This window comes from Microcaecilia unicolor, chromosome 11 (genome assembly GCF_901765095.1).
Source record: "Microcaecilia unicolor chromosome 11, aMicUni1.1, whole genome shotgun sequence".
Taxonomy (NCBI): domain Eukaryota; kingdom Metazoa; phylum Chordata; class Amphibia; order Gymnophiona; family Siphonopidae; genus Microcaecilia; species Microcaecilia unicolor.
The window spans coordinates 95,165,717-95,183,572 of record NC_044041.1 but is presented as its reverse complement, the minus strand read 5'-3'; the positions used below and the strand labels follow the sequence as shown (position 1 = coordinate 95,183,572).

Here is a 17,856-nt window from a genome sequence, read left to right as displayed (position 1 = left end):
AGTCAAGCTTCTTTTACCCCCATTCCCTAAATCTGATAGTCCATCCCCAGCAGTGGCGTAGCAAGGGCGGGGCGGTGGGGGTGGTCCGCCCCAGGTGTCAGCAGAGAGGGGGGTGCTCCACCGCTCCCACTGCTCGCTCCTCTGGCACCCCCCCCCCCCGAACCAGCCCTTTAAAAAGAAATCTCCGATGCGGTAGCAAAGCGCAGCACCTCGTGTCTGCGACTGCAAGCAAAAGAAGCGGATCATCTCATTGGGCCTTCCCTCACCTGTCCCGCCCTTCTCTGACGCAACTTCCTATTTCTGCAAGGGCGGGACAGAGAGGGAAGGCCCGATGAAAGACGATCCACTTCTTTTACATGCAGACACGAGGTGCTGCGCTTCTCTATCGCGTCGGAGATTTCTTTTTAAAGACCGGGTGGCAGGGAGAAGACGAGGCAGGGTGAGGGTGGGAGGGACTCGGATGGCAGAAGGGACTGGGTGGGGGACAGATGGGGTGAGGGTGGGGGGGACTCGGATGTCAGAAGGGACTGGGTGGGGGACAGATGGGGTGAGAGGGACTCGGATGGCAGAAGTGACTGGATGGGGGACAGATGGTAGAAGGGGCATGGAACTGGGGTCTGAAAAGTGGGCAGGAGGGAGAATGGGGTCATGCCTAGGGCAGGGGTAGGTGGGAGAATCAATGGATCTGGAACTATGGGCAGCCGCAGGTGGGATAATGGGGCTGAAACTGGGAGCCGAAAAGAGGGGGCAGTGAAAGAGGAGGAATAGATCCTGGATGGAAGGGGGAGTGAGGGGGAGGGCAGACCCTGAATGGATGGGAGAGGGAGGGCAAATGGTGGATCGAAGGAGCAGAGAGAAAGGGGAGACAGTGGATAGAAGGGAGTGAAAGAGCAGACAGTGGATGGAAGGGGGCAGAGATAGAGGGCAGATGCTAGATGGAAAGGAGAGAGAGAGGGCAGATGCTAGAAGGAAAGGAGAGAGAGAGAGCGGGCAGACAGTGGATGGAAGGGGCAGGGAGAGAGGGCAGACATTGTATGGAGGGGACAGGAGAGAGAGGGAGCACACACAGGATGGCAGGGAGAGAGAGAAGGCAGATGCTGGATGGAAGGAAGACAGTGAAAAGAAGATGAGGAAAGCAGAAACCAGAGACAACAAACTGTAAATAAAATATATATTTTTATTTTTTTTGCTTTAGGATAAAGTAGTATTGTAGTTGTGTTAATAAATGCTTATAAATAGAACATGGAAATAAGGTAAGCTTTATTGGACTAATTTTAATACATTTAGACTAACTTTTGGAGAACAAAACCCCCTTCCTCAGGTCAGGATAGGATACTGTAACAGCACTATACTTTATTGATCTGAGGAAGGAGGTTTTGGCCTCTGAAAGCTAAATGTATTAGTCCAATAAAGTGATATTATTTTATTTTATATTTTTGTTTTATTTCTATTTGTTAATTTGTAAAGTGATTGGTATTTGTTAGTTTTTTCAAATTTACATCTGCTGTCTTTATATTTCACACAGTACTTGGGGACAGTTTCTGTGGTGTTGCATTGTATGCTCAGTCTGGCCTCTTGGGGGTTCGGTTTAATGTTTGTCTAAATAGAAAGTTTATGATTACTTATTCTATAGTGGTTTAGGGTGTATCTGTGTTTGTGAAAAAGACATGGCTCTCAGTTGGCATTCACTGTGCAGGATCGACCATCCGTACTATTCTGTCTGGTTTCGTTTTACAATAGGTGAATTGATGTTCTAGTGCTCACTGTAGTGTTTAAGATGCTTTCCTTTTCCTTATGTGACTCGTAGAAATTACTGCTTATGGTATGGTAGAATTGCTCTAGAGATCCTGAGTGTTTTGTATTCTTGGTATGCCTAGTACTGGATTTTGGAGGGGGGTGTTAAAAAATGACCGCCCCGGGTGTCAACTACCCTAGCTACACCACTGATCCCCAGTACGAAATTTTAAATAGCAAATTGGTGTCAATCCTCCTAACTTTAAGAAAATGTCACTTTCTTTTTGATTTTGCGTTTTTCCACCTCTCCAGGATGATTTGATTTTGGCCTGGCAACAGTAATTTCTCCCTTTGTTGACTGAGGAATGGAAGAGTAATTTTCTCTGAGGTTCACCCTCCCCTTTTTTTTTTTAATTGACATGCACACTCTGCAGTTACTTTTGTACTCATCGTCCCCATCGGCCTTCAATTTTCAAAGGGAAACTCCTCTATAGAGAGCTTTCCTTTGAAAATTTAGATCCCAAGCTAAAGATATTTTTATTTTGGGGTCATGTGGCACCTTGCAAGAGAGGAACTGCGGAGCCCCTGCACTTCCCCAGTTTTTTAACCCTCGTACCAGCTACAAAGGCTTTAACTTAAGACAGAATTACCTACCTGGTGTGTAATAACTTTGGTAACTTACCTATTGGGAGAAGCCCATCTGTTAGGCACACCCCAGTCCCGCCTTTGCTACGCCTCCGACACCCCCCCCCCCCCCCGGGAACTTTGGTCGTCCCCGTGATGGAAAGCAGTTGGGGACGCCCAAAATCGGCTTTTGATTATGCTGATTTGGGTGACCCTGAGAGAAGGACGCCCATCTCCCGATTTGTGTCGAAAGATGGGCGCCCTTCTCTTTCGAAAATAAGCCTGATAGTTATATAATATGGCACAGTGCTTGTAGATCTATGCATGGGATTTACACAATATTTTCGTTGGTGTAAATGGAGACGTGTAGTTTTAGGCGCTGGGATAGCAACTAAGCGTATTCCATATACCGTTCCTAAATCTAGGTGCCGCTTATAGAATACACTTAAGCAGAAACGTTTACTGCGTGGATTTTTTTTAGCTGCTTTATTTAGAAGCTGACCCAGTACAATTTGGTGACAATCTTGGATTCTATTACAGGGAAGATGAGCCATTTACCTAAGTTGGTGTTCCAAACCCAAGACCCCCTTTCTGGAGCTGTTTTGTATCTGTGTATATTGAGGTGATGGTGTTGGTTCAGTTCCCACTGGACTAAAATTGCCATTGTAATTTATCCCAATTGTCAGACAGGAGAAAGTTTTGGAACTGAACAGGCTTGTGCTTCAAAATGAATTGTGATAGAGGTGGTGAAGGCATCCATTTCAACAGTTTGTATCGGTACATGCTCTGGCTTTTAGTTTCCAGTACTGCAGTAAGCATGAAGAATATTCTCAAGTAGAAGTTATGAAAATACATGCTCATATTTTGGATATGTGCTAACCAGTGGCGTAGCTACATGGGGCCTGAGGGGGCCTGGGCCCCCGTAGATTCCTGCCTGGACCCCCTCCCAGCGAACTCACCCCCGCCGCCGCCTACCTTCACTTTTGCTGGCGGGGAACCCCACTCCCCGCCAGCCGACGTCCTCTCCATCCTGCTCCTGCTGTTGCATGCATTGCTGACGTCTTGCACGTTGTACTTGCGACGTCAGACTCAGAGAACAGAACTCTGTTCTCTGAGTCTGACGTCCTGCACGTACATCATGCAGGACGTCAGCAATGCATGCAAGAAGAGCAGGAGCAGGACGGAGAGGACGTCGGCTGGCGGGGAGTGGGGTCCCCCGCCAGCAAAAGTGAAGGTAGGCGGCGGTGGGGGAGGGTTCGCGGCGGGAGGGAGGTCGGAAAAGACGTGGGGGGGGGCGGCAATGGCGGCGGGGGGGGGGGCAGCGCCGGGGGGAGGGCTAAAATGTAACCCCTCCCCTCGGGCTTTGGACCCCCCTCCTACGGAAGTCTGGCTACGCCCCTGGTGCTAACAGTGGAGGAGTTGCCCAATGGTTAGAACAGCAGGGTGAGAATCAGAATCACTGAGTCTCTTTCTGACCTTATGCAAGCAATTTCACCCTTCATTGCCTCTGCAGATAGAGGAGTACAAGAACATAACTGAGCTTGAACGAGGATTTGAAATCACAAGTAATTCATATATGTTACTGTGAACAAAAAAATGCATGTATTTTATTTGCTAAGAGGTCCTGGTGTGTTGGCTTGTGAGGTCAATGGATCCTTTGTGGCTTATGATACCTTTTAGAGTGGACTGGCTGAAGTTGCAGCTACTGGGAGCTTGTGCAGATGTTCCAGATGCTGGAAGCCCACAGTAACATAGAAATGAATAGGGCTTGTGGCCTTTTTCAAAGGCACATTTCATGTCATAGAGCAACACCATGTGAGAAGCCCCAGTTCTGGCTGTAATGAGCTGTGTTGTTGTTAAGTTTTGGAAATATTCATGTCCTATCTTTTCTTCTTTCTTTAAAGACTATTTAATTCCTCATAATGATATGCTTCAGGTGCCTGCAGGTCTTCGAGGCCAAGGTCTTTTGAAAGTTTGGGGTAATCAACACCTAACTGAAGAAGGCTATATCTTTCAAAACTACACCACTGTGACAATTGACAGCAAAGGATTCTCCGTGTTCATTCAAACTGACAAGCCGGTATACAAGCCCAAGCAGAAAGGTAAAGTCATTGTAAGTTTATAAACAATACATGGGGACTGCAAGCACATTTTCAAATGCAAACTCCCCAGACTTTTCCTTCAAAAATTACCTTTGAAGCAGGCGCAAAGTGTGTGCAGGACTTTCCAAAATAAAATCCCAGTATATACTTCTTACTTTTCCCCCACCCCCACCCCATAAGGAAAAATGCATTTACCTCTAACAGCCTGCTTACTTTTACTCACCTGAAGGAGGAGGTGCAATAAATACCAATTAACCAGTGCCCCATTGTTCTCCGGGGATGTCCATGTGGCCGGTTTAATAAGAATGCTGACTCCTCCCAATGGCTCGATTATTTCTTTTTCACTTGGATGTTTTTTCAAAAAATGGACCAAAAAGATAAACACACAGAGCACAAAAGCATCTAGCAAATAGCCATTTTCCAAAAGAAAAAAAAAAGTTGTTTTTCTGTTTTGAAAATGGCTGTATTCTCCACTCAAAGTTTGCACATTTTTTGTTTGTTTATTTGATTCTGGAATTCTTATTTGCATTCATTAATTTGTATTTCTTTTTCCAAACCTTTCTCAGTGTTCATCAATCTCTTCATGGTCTCTCCTGATCTACGACCTGTTAGTGAGAAGGTAACAGCGTGTCAGTTCCCTTTTTGGTTTCACTGAGACATAGTCAATGAGCAATTATTGGTTACCTCCCTGATGCACCCGGGTCTGCCTGCACAGATACATGCAATGTGCTGTTTTTGCATCTTTTCTCCCTCTTTATTCCATTTTATTTTCCTATATTCAGAGTAATTTTCAAAGCCCATAGGGAGCCTGCATGTACTTTTGCCTACTGGCCTCCAATAGTTTTTCCAAGGAAAGCACCCCTCCGAGTTTATCTTTGAGAATGTTTGCTGGCTGATGCTATGGGAAGATGCAAATTAGGGCACACACCTTGGCAAATCAAGTCCATAGAGACAGCATGAGGGGACATGCAGGAGTGGTTTATATATTTGTCTCAGCTTGCAGAGCTCTTGCCCAAACCAAATGCTCCAGACGAGATTAAAACCTGTCCAGCTTGCCAAGATATCACACCGATTTATTTTATAATACTTTGCTCTTCAAGCAATTTATGAACCAACATTTAGGGGGGAAGTTATCAACATGGGCTACAGTTAAGATGTGTTATTTTACCACTAACTCATACTATGTTAGCACAGATCCCATTTTATGCAATGAGACCTAATTATTAATGGGGAAAGGGGATGGGGCTTGATATACCGCCTTCCTGTAAGAACAATCAAATACCTATTATATACAGGTATTTATTTTGTACCTTGGGCAAGGAGGTTTAAGTGACTTGCCCAGAGTCACAAGGAGCTGCAGTGGGAATCGAACCCAGCTCCCCTGGTTCTCAGACCACTGCACTAACCACTAGGCTACTCTTCCACTCTGTCTCTACTTCAGAAAGCAGGTGAAAGTTTGGCTCTTCTTCCAAGCCTTTAATAGAAAAAAAACAATTAATTTGCTGGCTACATACACACACACCAGGACTAACACTGACTGCACATACTGTAGCAAGACTTGCTTACCTACTCCTACCCTAGCTAAAATTATATACATGCACCCTTCTAACACCCCCCCTTATTTCTAACTCCTTTTAGTTGATCTTATCTATGTATCCACCTTTACTTACTCCTCATGCTGTCTATTAAGATGTTTTATTTCCATACTATGTACTGTTTGAATATTTTTACTGTTGTAATCGTCTGTTGCCTAGGTTCAATTTATTCTTACTGTACACCAACTTGGGTGAATTTCTTCAAAAAGGTGGTAAATAAACCCAAAGAGGGGCATAATCAAAAGGGACGCCCAAGTTTCGTTGAGGACGTCCTTGCAAAACATCCCAATGGAGGGGTGGGGAAACCCGTATTATTGAAACACGATGGACGTCCATCTTTCGTTTCAATAATACGGTCGGGGATGCCCAAATCTTGAAATTTTGGTCGTCCTTAGAGATGGTCGTCCCTAGACTTGGTCGTTTCTGATTTTCGACGATCATGAAAACCAAGGACGCCCATCTCAGAAATGACCAAATGCAAGCCCTTTGGTCATCGGAGGAGCCAGCATTTGTAGTGCAGTGGTCCCCCTCACATGCCAGGACCAGGGGCGTAGCCAGACATCGGCGGGAGGGGGGCCAGCGCCCAAGGTGGGGGGGCACTGTTTAGCCACCTCCCCCCACTGCCACAACTGCAACCCCCCCCACCCCCCACCGCATCCCACCCCGCCACCACATCAGGTACCTTGTTTGCTGGCGGGGGTCACCAATCCCTTCCAGCTGAAGTGTCTTCTTCAGCGCCGGTCAACTCTGACGCCTTGATTGTGTGATCTGTTTCTGATGCCTTACATCCTGCATGGGGCTACATGCACGGTGCAGGACGTAAGGCGTCAGAAACAGATGATCACACAACGAAGGCGCCGGAGTCGACCGGCGCTGAAGAAGACTCTTCTGCTGGCGGGATTTGGGGACCCCCGCCAGCAAACAAGGTACCTGATTTGGCGGCCGGGCGGGCAGCAGCGGGGGGGGGGGTTCAGATGTAGAGGGGGCCATGGCGTAATCTGTGGGGGCCCATGTCCCCATGGCCCCACGTAGCTTCGCCCCTGGCCAGGACACGAACCAGGCAGCCTAGGGGGCACTGCAGTGGACTTCATAAAATGCTCCCAGGAACATAGCTCTGGTCTGCTGAGCCCCCAACCCCCCCCTAAAACCCACTACCCCCAACTGTACACCACTACCATAGCCCTTATGGGTGAAGGGGGGCACCTAGATGTGGGTACAATGGATTTCTGATGGGTTTTGGAGGGCTCACATTTACCATCAAAAGTGTAACAGGTAGGAGGGGGATGGGCCTGGGTCCGCCTGCCTGAAGTGCACTGCACCCACTAAAACTGCTCCAGGTACCTGCATATTGCTGTGATGGAGCTGAGTATGACATCTGAGGCTGGCAAAAAATATTTTGAAAGATGTTTTGAGGGTGGGAGGGGGTTATTGACCACTGGGGGAGTAAGGGGGAGGTCATCCCTGATTCTCTGCGGTTGTCATGTGGTCATTTCGGCCACCTTTTTGTGCCTTGGTTGTAAGAAAAACAGGACCAAGTAAAGTCGTCCAAGTGCTCATCAGGGTTGCTCTTTTTTTTTTTTTTCATTATGGGTGGAGGACGTCCATGTGTTAGGCGCGCCCAAGTCCCACCTTCGCTACGCCTCTGATATGCCCCCTTGAACTTTGGCTGCCCCTGTGACGGAAAGCAGTTGGGGACGTCCAAAATTGGCTTTTGATTATATCGATTTGGACGACCCTGTGAGAAGGACGCCCATCTTCCGATTTGTGTCGAAAGATGGGCGTCCTTCTCTTTCGAAAATGAGCCCAAAAGTAGACTGAGGTTAACAGTGAAATAACATGGCTTAAATCAGTGGCCTATGTTGATAACTTCTCCCCCTTAAAGAGATATTACAGGAAATCTAGAATCTATAAGCCCTAGGGTCATACTGCTGGCTCATGTGGAGGACATAGCTTTGATTCATAGGTCAGGTATTCTACTCACTGGGAATGGCCTTGGATTTGTAGTTCTCAAGCAATGATGATACCTAGTGGGCCGATTCAGGACTCTGAAGAGAGCCCTTAACTTCAGTGACCTGACTAAAGTAAGTTCAGAGGGGATATGAAATAAAAGGAAAAAAAAATTCAAAATGAATGTATCCTAACCTAAGGCAGTGTCAACTGAGCTAGAAGTCCCAAGGTTTGGACGGCTTCCTAAAGGAAAAATCCATAGATCATTATTGAATGGACTTGGGGAAAGTCCACTATTTCTGGGATAAGCAGCATAAAATGTTTTGTACATTTTGGGGATCTTGCCAGGTATTTGTGACCTGGATTGGCCACAGTTAGAAACAGGATACTGGGATTGATGGACCTTCGGTCTGTCCCAGTATGGCAGTACTTATGTACTTATGTAAAAAGCAGAAAGTTGCTGGGCATAAAGCAATGTATAATTTATGTATAATTTCAACTCTGGCACTTTCCTGTTTTCACCTCCTCTCCCCTTGTTTTTCTTTATAGATTGATGTGTACATTGTGGTAAGTAAATAGCTGAAAATTTTATGTCAAGCTCTTAAAAATAAAGTGAAAGAGTACAATTAAATTGAGAAAACACATTTGAGTAATTTTTTCACCTGTGTGGAAATCAGCTGTGGAAACTGGTGGCTGTGATAAGAAATATTCTGCTTTGTGCTAGGATGCTGGTTAGTCAAGGATCTCCACAACCATTCTGGAATCTGTGTTATTAGAATGTTTAAATTGAGGTTGATCCATGTAACCTTATGATAGGGTAAGGCAAAGCTATAGTATTCTGATTGGCTAGGGATCTCCTTTTTTGTTATGACATATCTGTAAGTCTGCTTGTAACTGGTTTTTAGGATCCTCGGGGCTCCAGGATGGTCCAGTGGAGTGATCTGAAGCCACTTTGTTGTGGTAGGTTTTTAAAACTTTTAATTGCTAATCCCTCTTCTCAGTGTGCGGCAGTGGTTAAGGAAGCAAATAGAATGTTAGGTATTAGGAAAGGAATGGAAACAAAAAATGAGGATGTTGTAATGCCTTTCTGTCGCTCCGTGGTGCAACTACATCTTGAATATTGTGTGCAATTCTGGTCACCGCATCTCAAAAAAGATATAGTGGAATTAGAAAAGGTACAGAGAAGGGTGACAAAAATGATAAAGGGGATGGGACAACTTTCCTATGAGGAAAGGCTAAAGCGGCTAGGACTCTTCAGCTTGGAGAAAAGATGGCTGAGGGGAGATAAGATAGAGGTCTATAAAATAATGAGTGGAGTGGAATGGGTAGATGTGAATCGCTTGTTTACTCTTTCCAAAAATTCTAGGACTTGGGACGTGTAATGAAGCTAGAAAGTAGTACATTTGGAACAAATCGGAGAAAATATTTCTTTACTCAATGTGTAGTTAAACTCTGGAATTCGTTGCCAGAGAATGTGGCAGCTATCTTAGCGGGGTTTGAAAAAGGTTTGGATAGTTTCCTACAAGAAATGTCCATAAGCCATTATTAAAATGGACATGGGGAAAATCCACTGCTTATTTCTAGGATAAGCAACATAAAATGTATTGTACTGTTTTGGGATCTTGCTAGGTACTTGTAACCTGGATTGGCCACTGTTGGAAACAGAATGCTAGGCTTGATGGACCTTCAGTCTGTCCCAATATGGCAATACTTATATACTTATGTACTCTGCCAGTCAGGTTTTCTGCCCTTGGTTTCTTTCAGATGATTATCCAACTATTAAGGCAAATTAGAATTTTTGTTTTTGAATTGTCAAAGTATAATTCACCCTTATATTGGAGAGTTTGTTGATGATTTAATTGTTATGATTTTTTTCCTATGTAAGTTTGTAAACTGCATTGAAGGACATTTGATTTTAGTGCAGTATATAAGAATTTTACAAATAAATAATTTCTTATCAAACTAGACCAATATGAATAGCTTATGCCCATCAGCCAGCAGATGGGAGGCAGAGAGCAATAAGCTGTGAGCTCTGCACTTTATAAGGCCCTATGCAGCCACAGCTTATTAGTATTATCTGTCTCCAGCAGATGGTGATGAGCATTCTGTGCACCTAAGGACTGACTGGTGAGGTACTCCTGGGCCCAGTTGGAGAACTGGCCATCCAGTTGAGCTTTGGTGGGTGGTGAGGAGTTCAGGGCATTCTTTTCGTTGGGGATACACCTGGAGGAGTCCAGGTCACCTTCCCTGCCTTAATAATAATAGTAATGATGATGATAATTGGTCTCTATTAGGGATCGACTTGTTCTCTTCCTTTATGAGGGGGGGGGGGGGGACTTTATTATTTTTGTGACAATTTCTGTCCAAGGCTACTAAGGAGATTTATTGAGCAGGAAGTTGCTCTTGAATCAAGCAGACCCGAAGAAGAAGGTATTACCCTTTGAAAGCTAGTCAAAAAATATATTGTTAGCCCCATAAAAAAGGTATCTTTATTTTGTTTGTTTTGTTTTATTTTTCTTCATTGCCTTTAAAAGTAGACTCGTATAGTTAACACACTATTTTATCTTTAGTGTGGTGGGCCCTACTTAGGTAAATTCTTCCATAACTTTATCAGACTAGAACATTTAAGAAAGTCCTTAAAACATTTTTTTTTAAGAATGCTTTTGGAGCTGACTAGTTAGAGTAACTATGGGGCACCTATTGGGCAACTGGTTTCTCGAGGTTTTAGGGATTATGGTAATGCAGTGGAGGAGACGGTTGGAGCCCGGCATGGGCATGGAGTGCATTCTGTTTTCTTTTCTATATTCTGTTTCTTTTTCTACCTTATTATATTTTGATTTTGTAAACTATTGTGATGTCTAATTTGATATACTCCAGCAAGAGTATATCAAATTAGACAAATTTACACCAATTCCACTAGGGATATGGTGGCTTTTTTTGTTGATACTCATTCAGTTTCCCCAGGTGAAATTCACAGGGCTGACACAAGGTCTTCCTTACATTTCTTTGCCAAGTGTTACAGGTTAGATGTACAAGCTAGAGAAGAAACTACATTTGGAACTAGGTTATTTTCCACAGGAGTGTTGTCTTCCTACCCGATTTAAGGATTGCTTTGCAACATCCCATTTGTCCCGAGCAGGTCTGGTTAAGATGATAAAGAAGGAAAAATTTGGTCTTGCCTACTAATTTTCTTTCCTTGAGTCCAATCAGACCAGTCCAGATACTGCCCCTCCCCCCATAGTCAGTGAATGGAATTATTATTGGTTATTTTAATTAGCCTTTCTAATGCAGTCTGGAATGTGGAGCTTTATCATGTTTTTCCCGAGGATACACAACCATGTGTGGTGTCCTCTGGATACTGGCCTGGGAGCTATTTTGTTTTATTTGCTCTACATTTTCTTTGTTACAGGAATACTAATGAGCTGTTACTGGGGCCTTTCATACTAAGAGCTTGCAGTTCATTGGTTTCTGTCTCCATCTGCTGGCTGACAGGCATAACCCATTCTTTCTGGACTGGTCTGATAGAACTCAAAGAAAAAGATTTAGCAGATAATACCATATTTTTCCATACATTTCTGTCTCATATGATTGTGTTATGCTTCCAAACAACAATTCTAACAACTTAGTCTCTAATTTTATTTTAAGAACATGCCAAATGCCAAAGAGTTGATGTGACCTATGTACCAATGCAGAGTGTTCCAAGACAAGTGGTAGTGAATCCTGTGTCTATATTCCTAATGCTTACAGTGAAACCAGAATTGATTCCATAAACTGTACAACTAAGTTGTTTAAAAAATAAATAAATATAACCACTGTGACTTGAAAGCTTAAATGAACATCTATTGCCATATCTATTGCCTTTTTAGAGATCTCTCTCTCTTCCATTTCAGGCATACTAAATACGAGTTTCCCTTTATCTGACCAGCCAGTTTTTGGTGAATGGCTTATCCTTGCTGAAATGCAAGGCCACACTTACAACAAATCCTTTGAGGTTCAGAAATATGGTGAGTCAGATGATGCTGGGGAATGCCTGGTGAGCTTGCTACCAAAGTATTGGTACAAAAGAAAATATTATAGGTGGTTACAAAAAGAGATTAGACAAGTTTATGGAAGATGGATCAGACATGGGCTGTTTAACATGTCTAGGGATGTCACCCTGACTTTAATGCTTCTCTAATGTATGTGGCTGCTGCATACTGAAAGAATCTGTGAGCAGATAGAAAATGCTGACTTTATTCACTTCTTGTGTGCACCAGCTGCTTTATGATTTGAACATCTAGTTCTGTTCACAGGACTCAACCTAATAATAGCAATGTGTTTTCATTTTGCAAACTAAACATAGGCAAACAAAATTTATTTTAATTGTAATGCTCACTAAAATGGAGACGAAAATGGTGGTGGTGGTGGAACATAAGAAATAAAAGCAAAAAGGGAATTTAAGCCGTATTTCCTGGATAATATCCACAAGGCCTGATTTATTAAGGTTTCTCTCCTGTTTTTTTACCAATAGGGGGAGGGGATAAAAAGCTCTTTGATTCAGGCCTCAGTTTTTGATTCCAGTAAGTTATTGTCTCTCCATATAGCCACCCACTGTATACCATGAAAGTCTATTGTGGATGGCAGTATTCTGCTTTGCCGAAGTCTGAAACCATTAGAATTTTGTAGATCCAAGTCTGAATTTGGTCCTTGAGGAATAGGAGCCAGGGGCAAGTTAATCCCATTGTTGACAGGACAGATGCTTGTTTGCATCATTATAACTGTTGTCCTCTCAATCATTGGAGCAAAATCAAATAACTGCTAGCTTTTATTTATTTTATTATTTATTTTATTGATGTTATTTATTTTAATTTATTATTTATTTTTATTTTACTACTGCTAGCTTTATTAATGTTTACTACCATGTTCGTATGTATTTAGCACCACTTAATGCTAAACTCTAGTTGCTGTTGGGTTTTTTCTGTTCATGTATTAGAGGTCAAACCTGCTTTCTTCCCCACCCAAGAATGTTTCTGAAGATAAAAAAAACAAGCGCGTATTAGATGGTTTTGTTGATATGTGAAAAACTTAATAGAAACAATAATAAAAAAAAGTGCATCATTCAAGCTTGCTGATACATAAATTGTGTAAGACAAATATTCAGTGGAACAAGCACTGTATTACTTTAAAACAGATAGCTAAACCTGCTATTGATGTGTCCAAACCTGGATGGATAAATTGTCTCTCTAGTGACTTAATATCACTATCCTGCCTCGGAATGCTCATAAGTTGATCTCTGCCTAAATAATTTAAGGGCCCTGTTTACAAAGGAATATTATGGGCATCCATACAGTTAGCACGCTAGTTTTTTTTTTTTTTTAAAGGACTTGCATGGTTGGTTGGTACCTTCTACCAACCATATAAGTCTTTTTGAATATTATGCCCTATGAATTTTTAGTAAAGGTGTAATGCTGACTTTTGTGTTCTGTTTTAAATTTTATAAAAATCACCATTTCCTAATATGTAGAACTTTAGAGGGTCTTTTATATTTGTTGCATTTGTATCCCACATTTTCCCACCTATTTGCAGGATCAATGTGGCTTATATAGTACCTAAGGCACGTGCATGTTTTTGGTGCGCGTTAAAATTATGGGTGTGCGAAACGTTAGAGACGCCAATGCATTCCTATGGGCGTCTCTAACGTTTAGCATGCCAACAATTTTAGCGCATGCTGAAAACATGAGCGCGCCTTAGTAAAAGACGCACTTAGTAATCTCTCTCACACACATTCTGTGTGTGTCTATTTCTCTCTGTCTTGCAGTTTTACCAAAGTTTGAGCTGATAGTTGACCCCCCACCGTATATCCGAGATCTTGGGACATGTGAAAAGGGGACTGTACATGCCAGGTACCGGAAAGCGAGTTGTGTTATGACTCACAGAATGTGTTAGTTCAGCAAATTATTACTACTATTTTTTTCTTGTCTTACACTTTAGAGCTAGGGATTTTGGATTTAGTTCACTCCTTTCTCAGTAGCTCAAGGTAAGTTGGAGTCAGGTACAGTAGGCATTTTCCTGTCCATGGAGAGCTTACAATCTAACGGGACAATTCTCAGTTTAGGTGCCTCAATGCTCTGAGCTTAGCACCAAGTCTATAATGGCATTTTGGAACCAAGATTCCATTATAGAATATTAACATAAGTTGTCTTTTTTTTTATGCCACCTTTTCCATGCCAATTGCAAGTGTAAGCTGGAATGCCCAGGTGTAATTTATAAACTGCATGGGTAGCTATGGGACATGCCCATGTGTACACCACTCTTGCAGTTAGGCACCATGGCACAGGTGCTACCTTATAGAATAGTGCCTAGTGCACAAAAAGGCATATTTTGAAAGCACTTAGACTTACGAAGTTACATAGAATCCTATGGAACTATGTAAGTCTAAATGCTTTGAAATGAGCCCTATAGTCCCCTGTCAATTTATGGCACCTTTGACCTCTAGACCCCAGTTTATAAATTGTCTCATAAGTTTGTACCTGAGGCAATGGAAGGTTAAGTGACTTGCCCAAGATCACAAGAAGCTGCAGTGGGATTTGAACTCTGACCTCCCTGTTTCTGAGATCACTGCTCTAACCACTAGGCAGATGTTTGGTTGTTCATAAAAAGGAAAATGACATTTGTTTCAATTTGTGTTTTCATGTGAAAGGATGAATAAAAAATGCCATTCAGTTTTGATTAAGTCATTTTAGTGCCTATTAAAATAACAAATGAAAAATTTAAACACATGAAAGAACTGAGGTGCCCTTTTACTAAGCCCACCGAACATGCACCAAATTTGAATTACTGCCCAGTTACCGCATGGCCATTGTGGTAATTTCAATTTTGGCGCGTGTCCGCTATGCGCATCTGAAAAATATTTTTTATTTTCTGGCACGTGTAATGGACGTGCGCCAAGTGGCATTTGACGTGCGTACATTACCACCCACATTCTTTACCTAGGTCGATGGCTGGCAGTAAGGTCTCAGACCCAAAATGGACACGCAGCAGTTTTGATTTTGCCGCACATTCATTTTCGGCCAAAAAAAAAAAAAAGGTCTTTTTTTACAGGCGAGCTAAAAAAAAATGGATCAGCGTGCACCCAAAACCCATGCCTACAGTACCGCAAGTCATTTTTCAGTGCACCTTTGTAAAAGGACCCCTGAGAGAGAAGGTGGCAAGGTTGAGAAGCATCTGCAAAAATGAGAAATACATCGATGAAATGCTTCATGAAGCATTAAAGATTTCCAGCAGTGGGGAAGAAGAAGCTGTGCTCAAAGAGGACAACTGGACTTGGATCACAAGACCCTGCAGTATCAATACCATCACTCCACCTGTCCTCGAGCTGAAGAACTGACATGCCGCCCTGGAAATGGAGGGAGAAGGTTGAAAGCATCCCAGAGAGAGGAGGAATCTGAGCTCAAAATCCCCAAAGTTGCTGGATCAGTGACCACTAAGAGGCAAAAGGTAGTGGTGGTTGGCGATTCTGTTCCGAGGGGTACTGATGTATCCATCTGCAGACCAGACGTGATGTTCTGCCAGGTGCAAAAATTCAAGATGTTACAAAGAACTTGCCAAGGCTCATCAAACCTAATGACTATTATTCAATGCTGCCCATCCATGTTGATACAAATAATACTGCTAGGTACCCCTCCAAACATATCAAAAGTGACTTAATGGCTCTGGGAGAGAGGGTGAAGCAGACAGGTGCTCAAGTGGTGTTCTTGTCGATCCTCCCTGTTGAGGGTAAAAGCCAAGACAGAGAAGCTTGCATCCTGGAGATGAATATGTAGCTGCGCAGATGGTGGTGTCAAGAGTATTTTGGCTTCCTGGACCATGGGATGCTTTTCCAAAGGCTGCTGAGTGGATATGGTGTCCACCTATCAAAGAAGGGAAGACGTGTCTTCAGCAGAAGATTAGATAACCTACTGAAGAGGGCTTTAAACCAGAATCGTTGGGGCAGGGGGATCAAAGCCCCTAAGTAAATACAAGTCCTCATGAAGCATTAAATTCCTCTACACACAGGAAAAAGGTGCAGTGTCTGAACAGCAGTATATTCTAATACCCAAAGTATGGGAAATAAGGTTTTAAATCTTGAGGCTGTGATGGAAGAGGCTGATTTGGATTTAGTGGTGATCAGAAACATAGTTCACAGAGAACCATGACTGGGATATAGTTATGCCAGGCTATAATCTGTTCATGAAAGATAGGGTAGGACGAAAGGGAGGGGGAGTGTAATTATATGTTAAAGATAATATTAAAGCCACACAATTGCAGGACCTATAGGATAAGAAAGAGGAACTGTGGGTCAATCTGGAAAGAGGGAATGGCAAATATATTTACATTTGTGTAGTTGATCCATCTAACCTTTTGATAGGGTAAGGCAAAGCTGTAGGATGCTGATTGGCTAAGGGTCTCCATTTGTATTATGACATAATTGTAGGTCTGCTTGTAACTGGGGTAACTGAGTAGAAAAGGTGACAGTGAAAGCTAGAAGGATGGAGAGGAATGGCCAGTAGGAAAAAGGAGATGATGAAGCCCCTGTATAAGACTTTGGTAAGATCTCATTTAGAATATTGTGTACAATTCTGGACACTGTCCCTTCAAAAAGATATAAACAGAATGGATTTGGTCCTCCTTCACAGACAGAAGAAACGGATATTCAAAATATATCTGTGAAAGGGGAAATACTACTAATAGATGAATTTAATATACCAGATATTGATTGGGGTATCCCTGTTGTGGGGTCTTTTAGAAGCAGGGAAATCCTAGATTCTCTACAAAGGAAACTATTCCAGTAGTTGGTAATAGAACCCACACAGGATGGGGCCATACTGGACTTAGTGCTTACTAGTGGGGAGAGTGTGTTATAATAGGTGATTATCTGGCATCCAGTGATCATCAGATGGCATGATTTAATATTAAGACGCGTGGAGAGGGTTTATGTAAAGGTTCTAGACGTCAAAAAAGCTAACTTTATTTAGATGGGGGATTATCTCAAGGAATTGTTTGGATGGGAACATCTGGAAGAAGCTGGAAAGCAATGGCCAAAACTGAAAGCTATTGTAAGGTAACAAACTTTTTAGTAAGGAAAATAAATAAAAGTAAAGAGGAAAAGGAGTCCGCTTTGGTTCTCAAAAGTAGTAGCTGGAAAGGTAAGGAAAAATAGGTTAGCCTTTATAAAGTACAAGAGATCACAAGAGAAAGACGGGTGACACTATCTGGAAAAGCTAAGAAAAGCTGGTAGAGTAGTCAGGAAAGCAAAGATGCAAATGGAAGAAAAAAATAGCCAATATGATAAAATGGGGGGACAAGTTATCTTTTAGATATGTTAGTGATAGGAGGAAGCGCAGAAGTGGCATTGCAAGACTCAAAGATGATGAGGAAGAATATGTAGAAGCTGATAAAGATAAGGTGGAATTACTTAACAAATATTTCTGTTCTGTGTTCAAAGCTGAAGGGCCGGCAGCAGGACCGCAGAAGACATACAGAAATAGGAATTGAGGGGTGGTAGTCCCTGAATGATTTTCAGAGAACTGTGTGGACAAAGCAGTGGGGTCGGATGGCATACATCCGAGGATACTGAAGGAACAGTGAAGTTCTAGTGGCTCTGTTGGCTGACCTTTTCAATACTTCTCCAGAGTCAGGAGTGGTCCTGGAGGACTGGAGAAGAACAGATGTGGTCCCTCTCCACAAAAGCAGAAGTAAGGAAGAGGTTGGGAACTACAGGCCGGTAAATTTGACTTCTGTAGGAAGAAAATTAATGGAAATGCTTTTAAAACAGAGTCTAGTAAAATTTTTGGAATCCAAAGGATTACAGCACCCAAGGCAATGTGGTTTCACTA

General features: G+C 42.7%; 1 protein-coding gene across 1 annotated transcript in view; it reads left to right on the top strand.

The window, feature by feature from the left end:
- The window catches only part of CPAMD8 (C3 and PZP like alpha-2-macroglobulin domain containing 8), a 206,873-nt gene that overhangs the window by 17,012 nt on the left and 172,005 nt on the right, over nt 1–17,856 (top strand). Inside the window, exons 4-9 of the mRNA XM_030219505.1 lie at nt 4,295–4,460; nt 5,027–5,079; nt 8,552–8,569; nt 8,908–8,962; nt 11,893–12,006; nt 13,800–13,884. Coding sequence (XP_030075365.1) covers nt 4,295–4,460; nt 5,027–5,079; nt 8,552–8,569; nt 8,908–8,962; nt 11,893–12,006; nt 13,800–13,884 — 491 coding nt within the window. The remainder of the gene's footprint in view (nt 1–4,294; nt 4,461–5,026; nt 5,080–8,551; nt 8,570–8,907; nt 8,963–11,892; nt 12,007–13,799; nt 13,885–17,856) is intronic.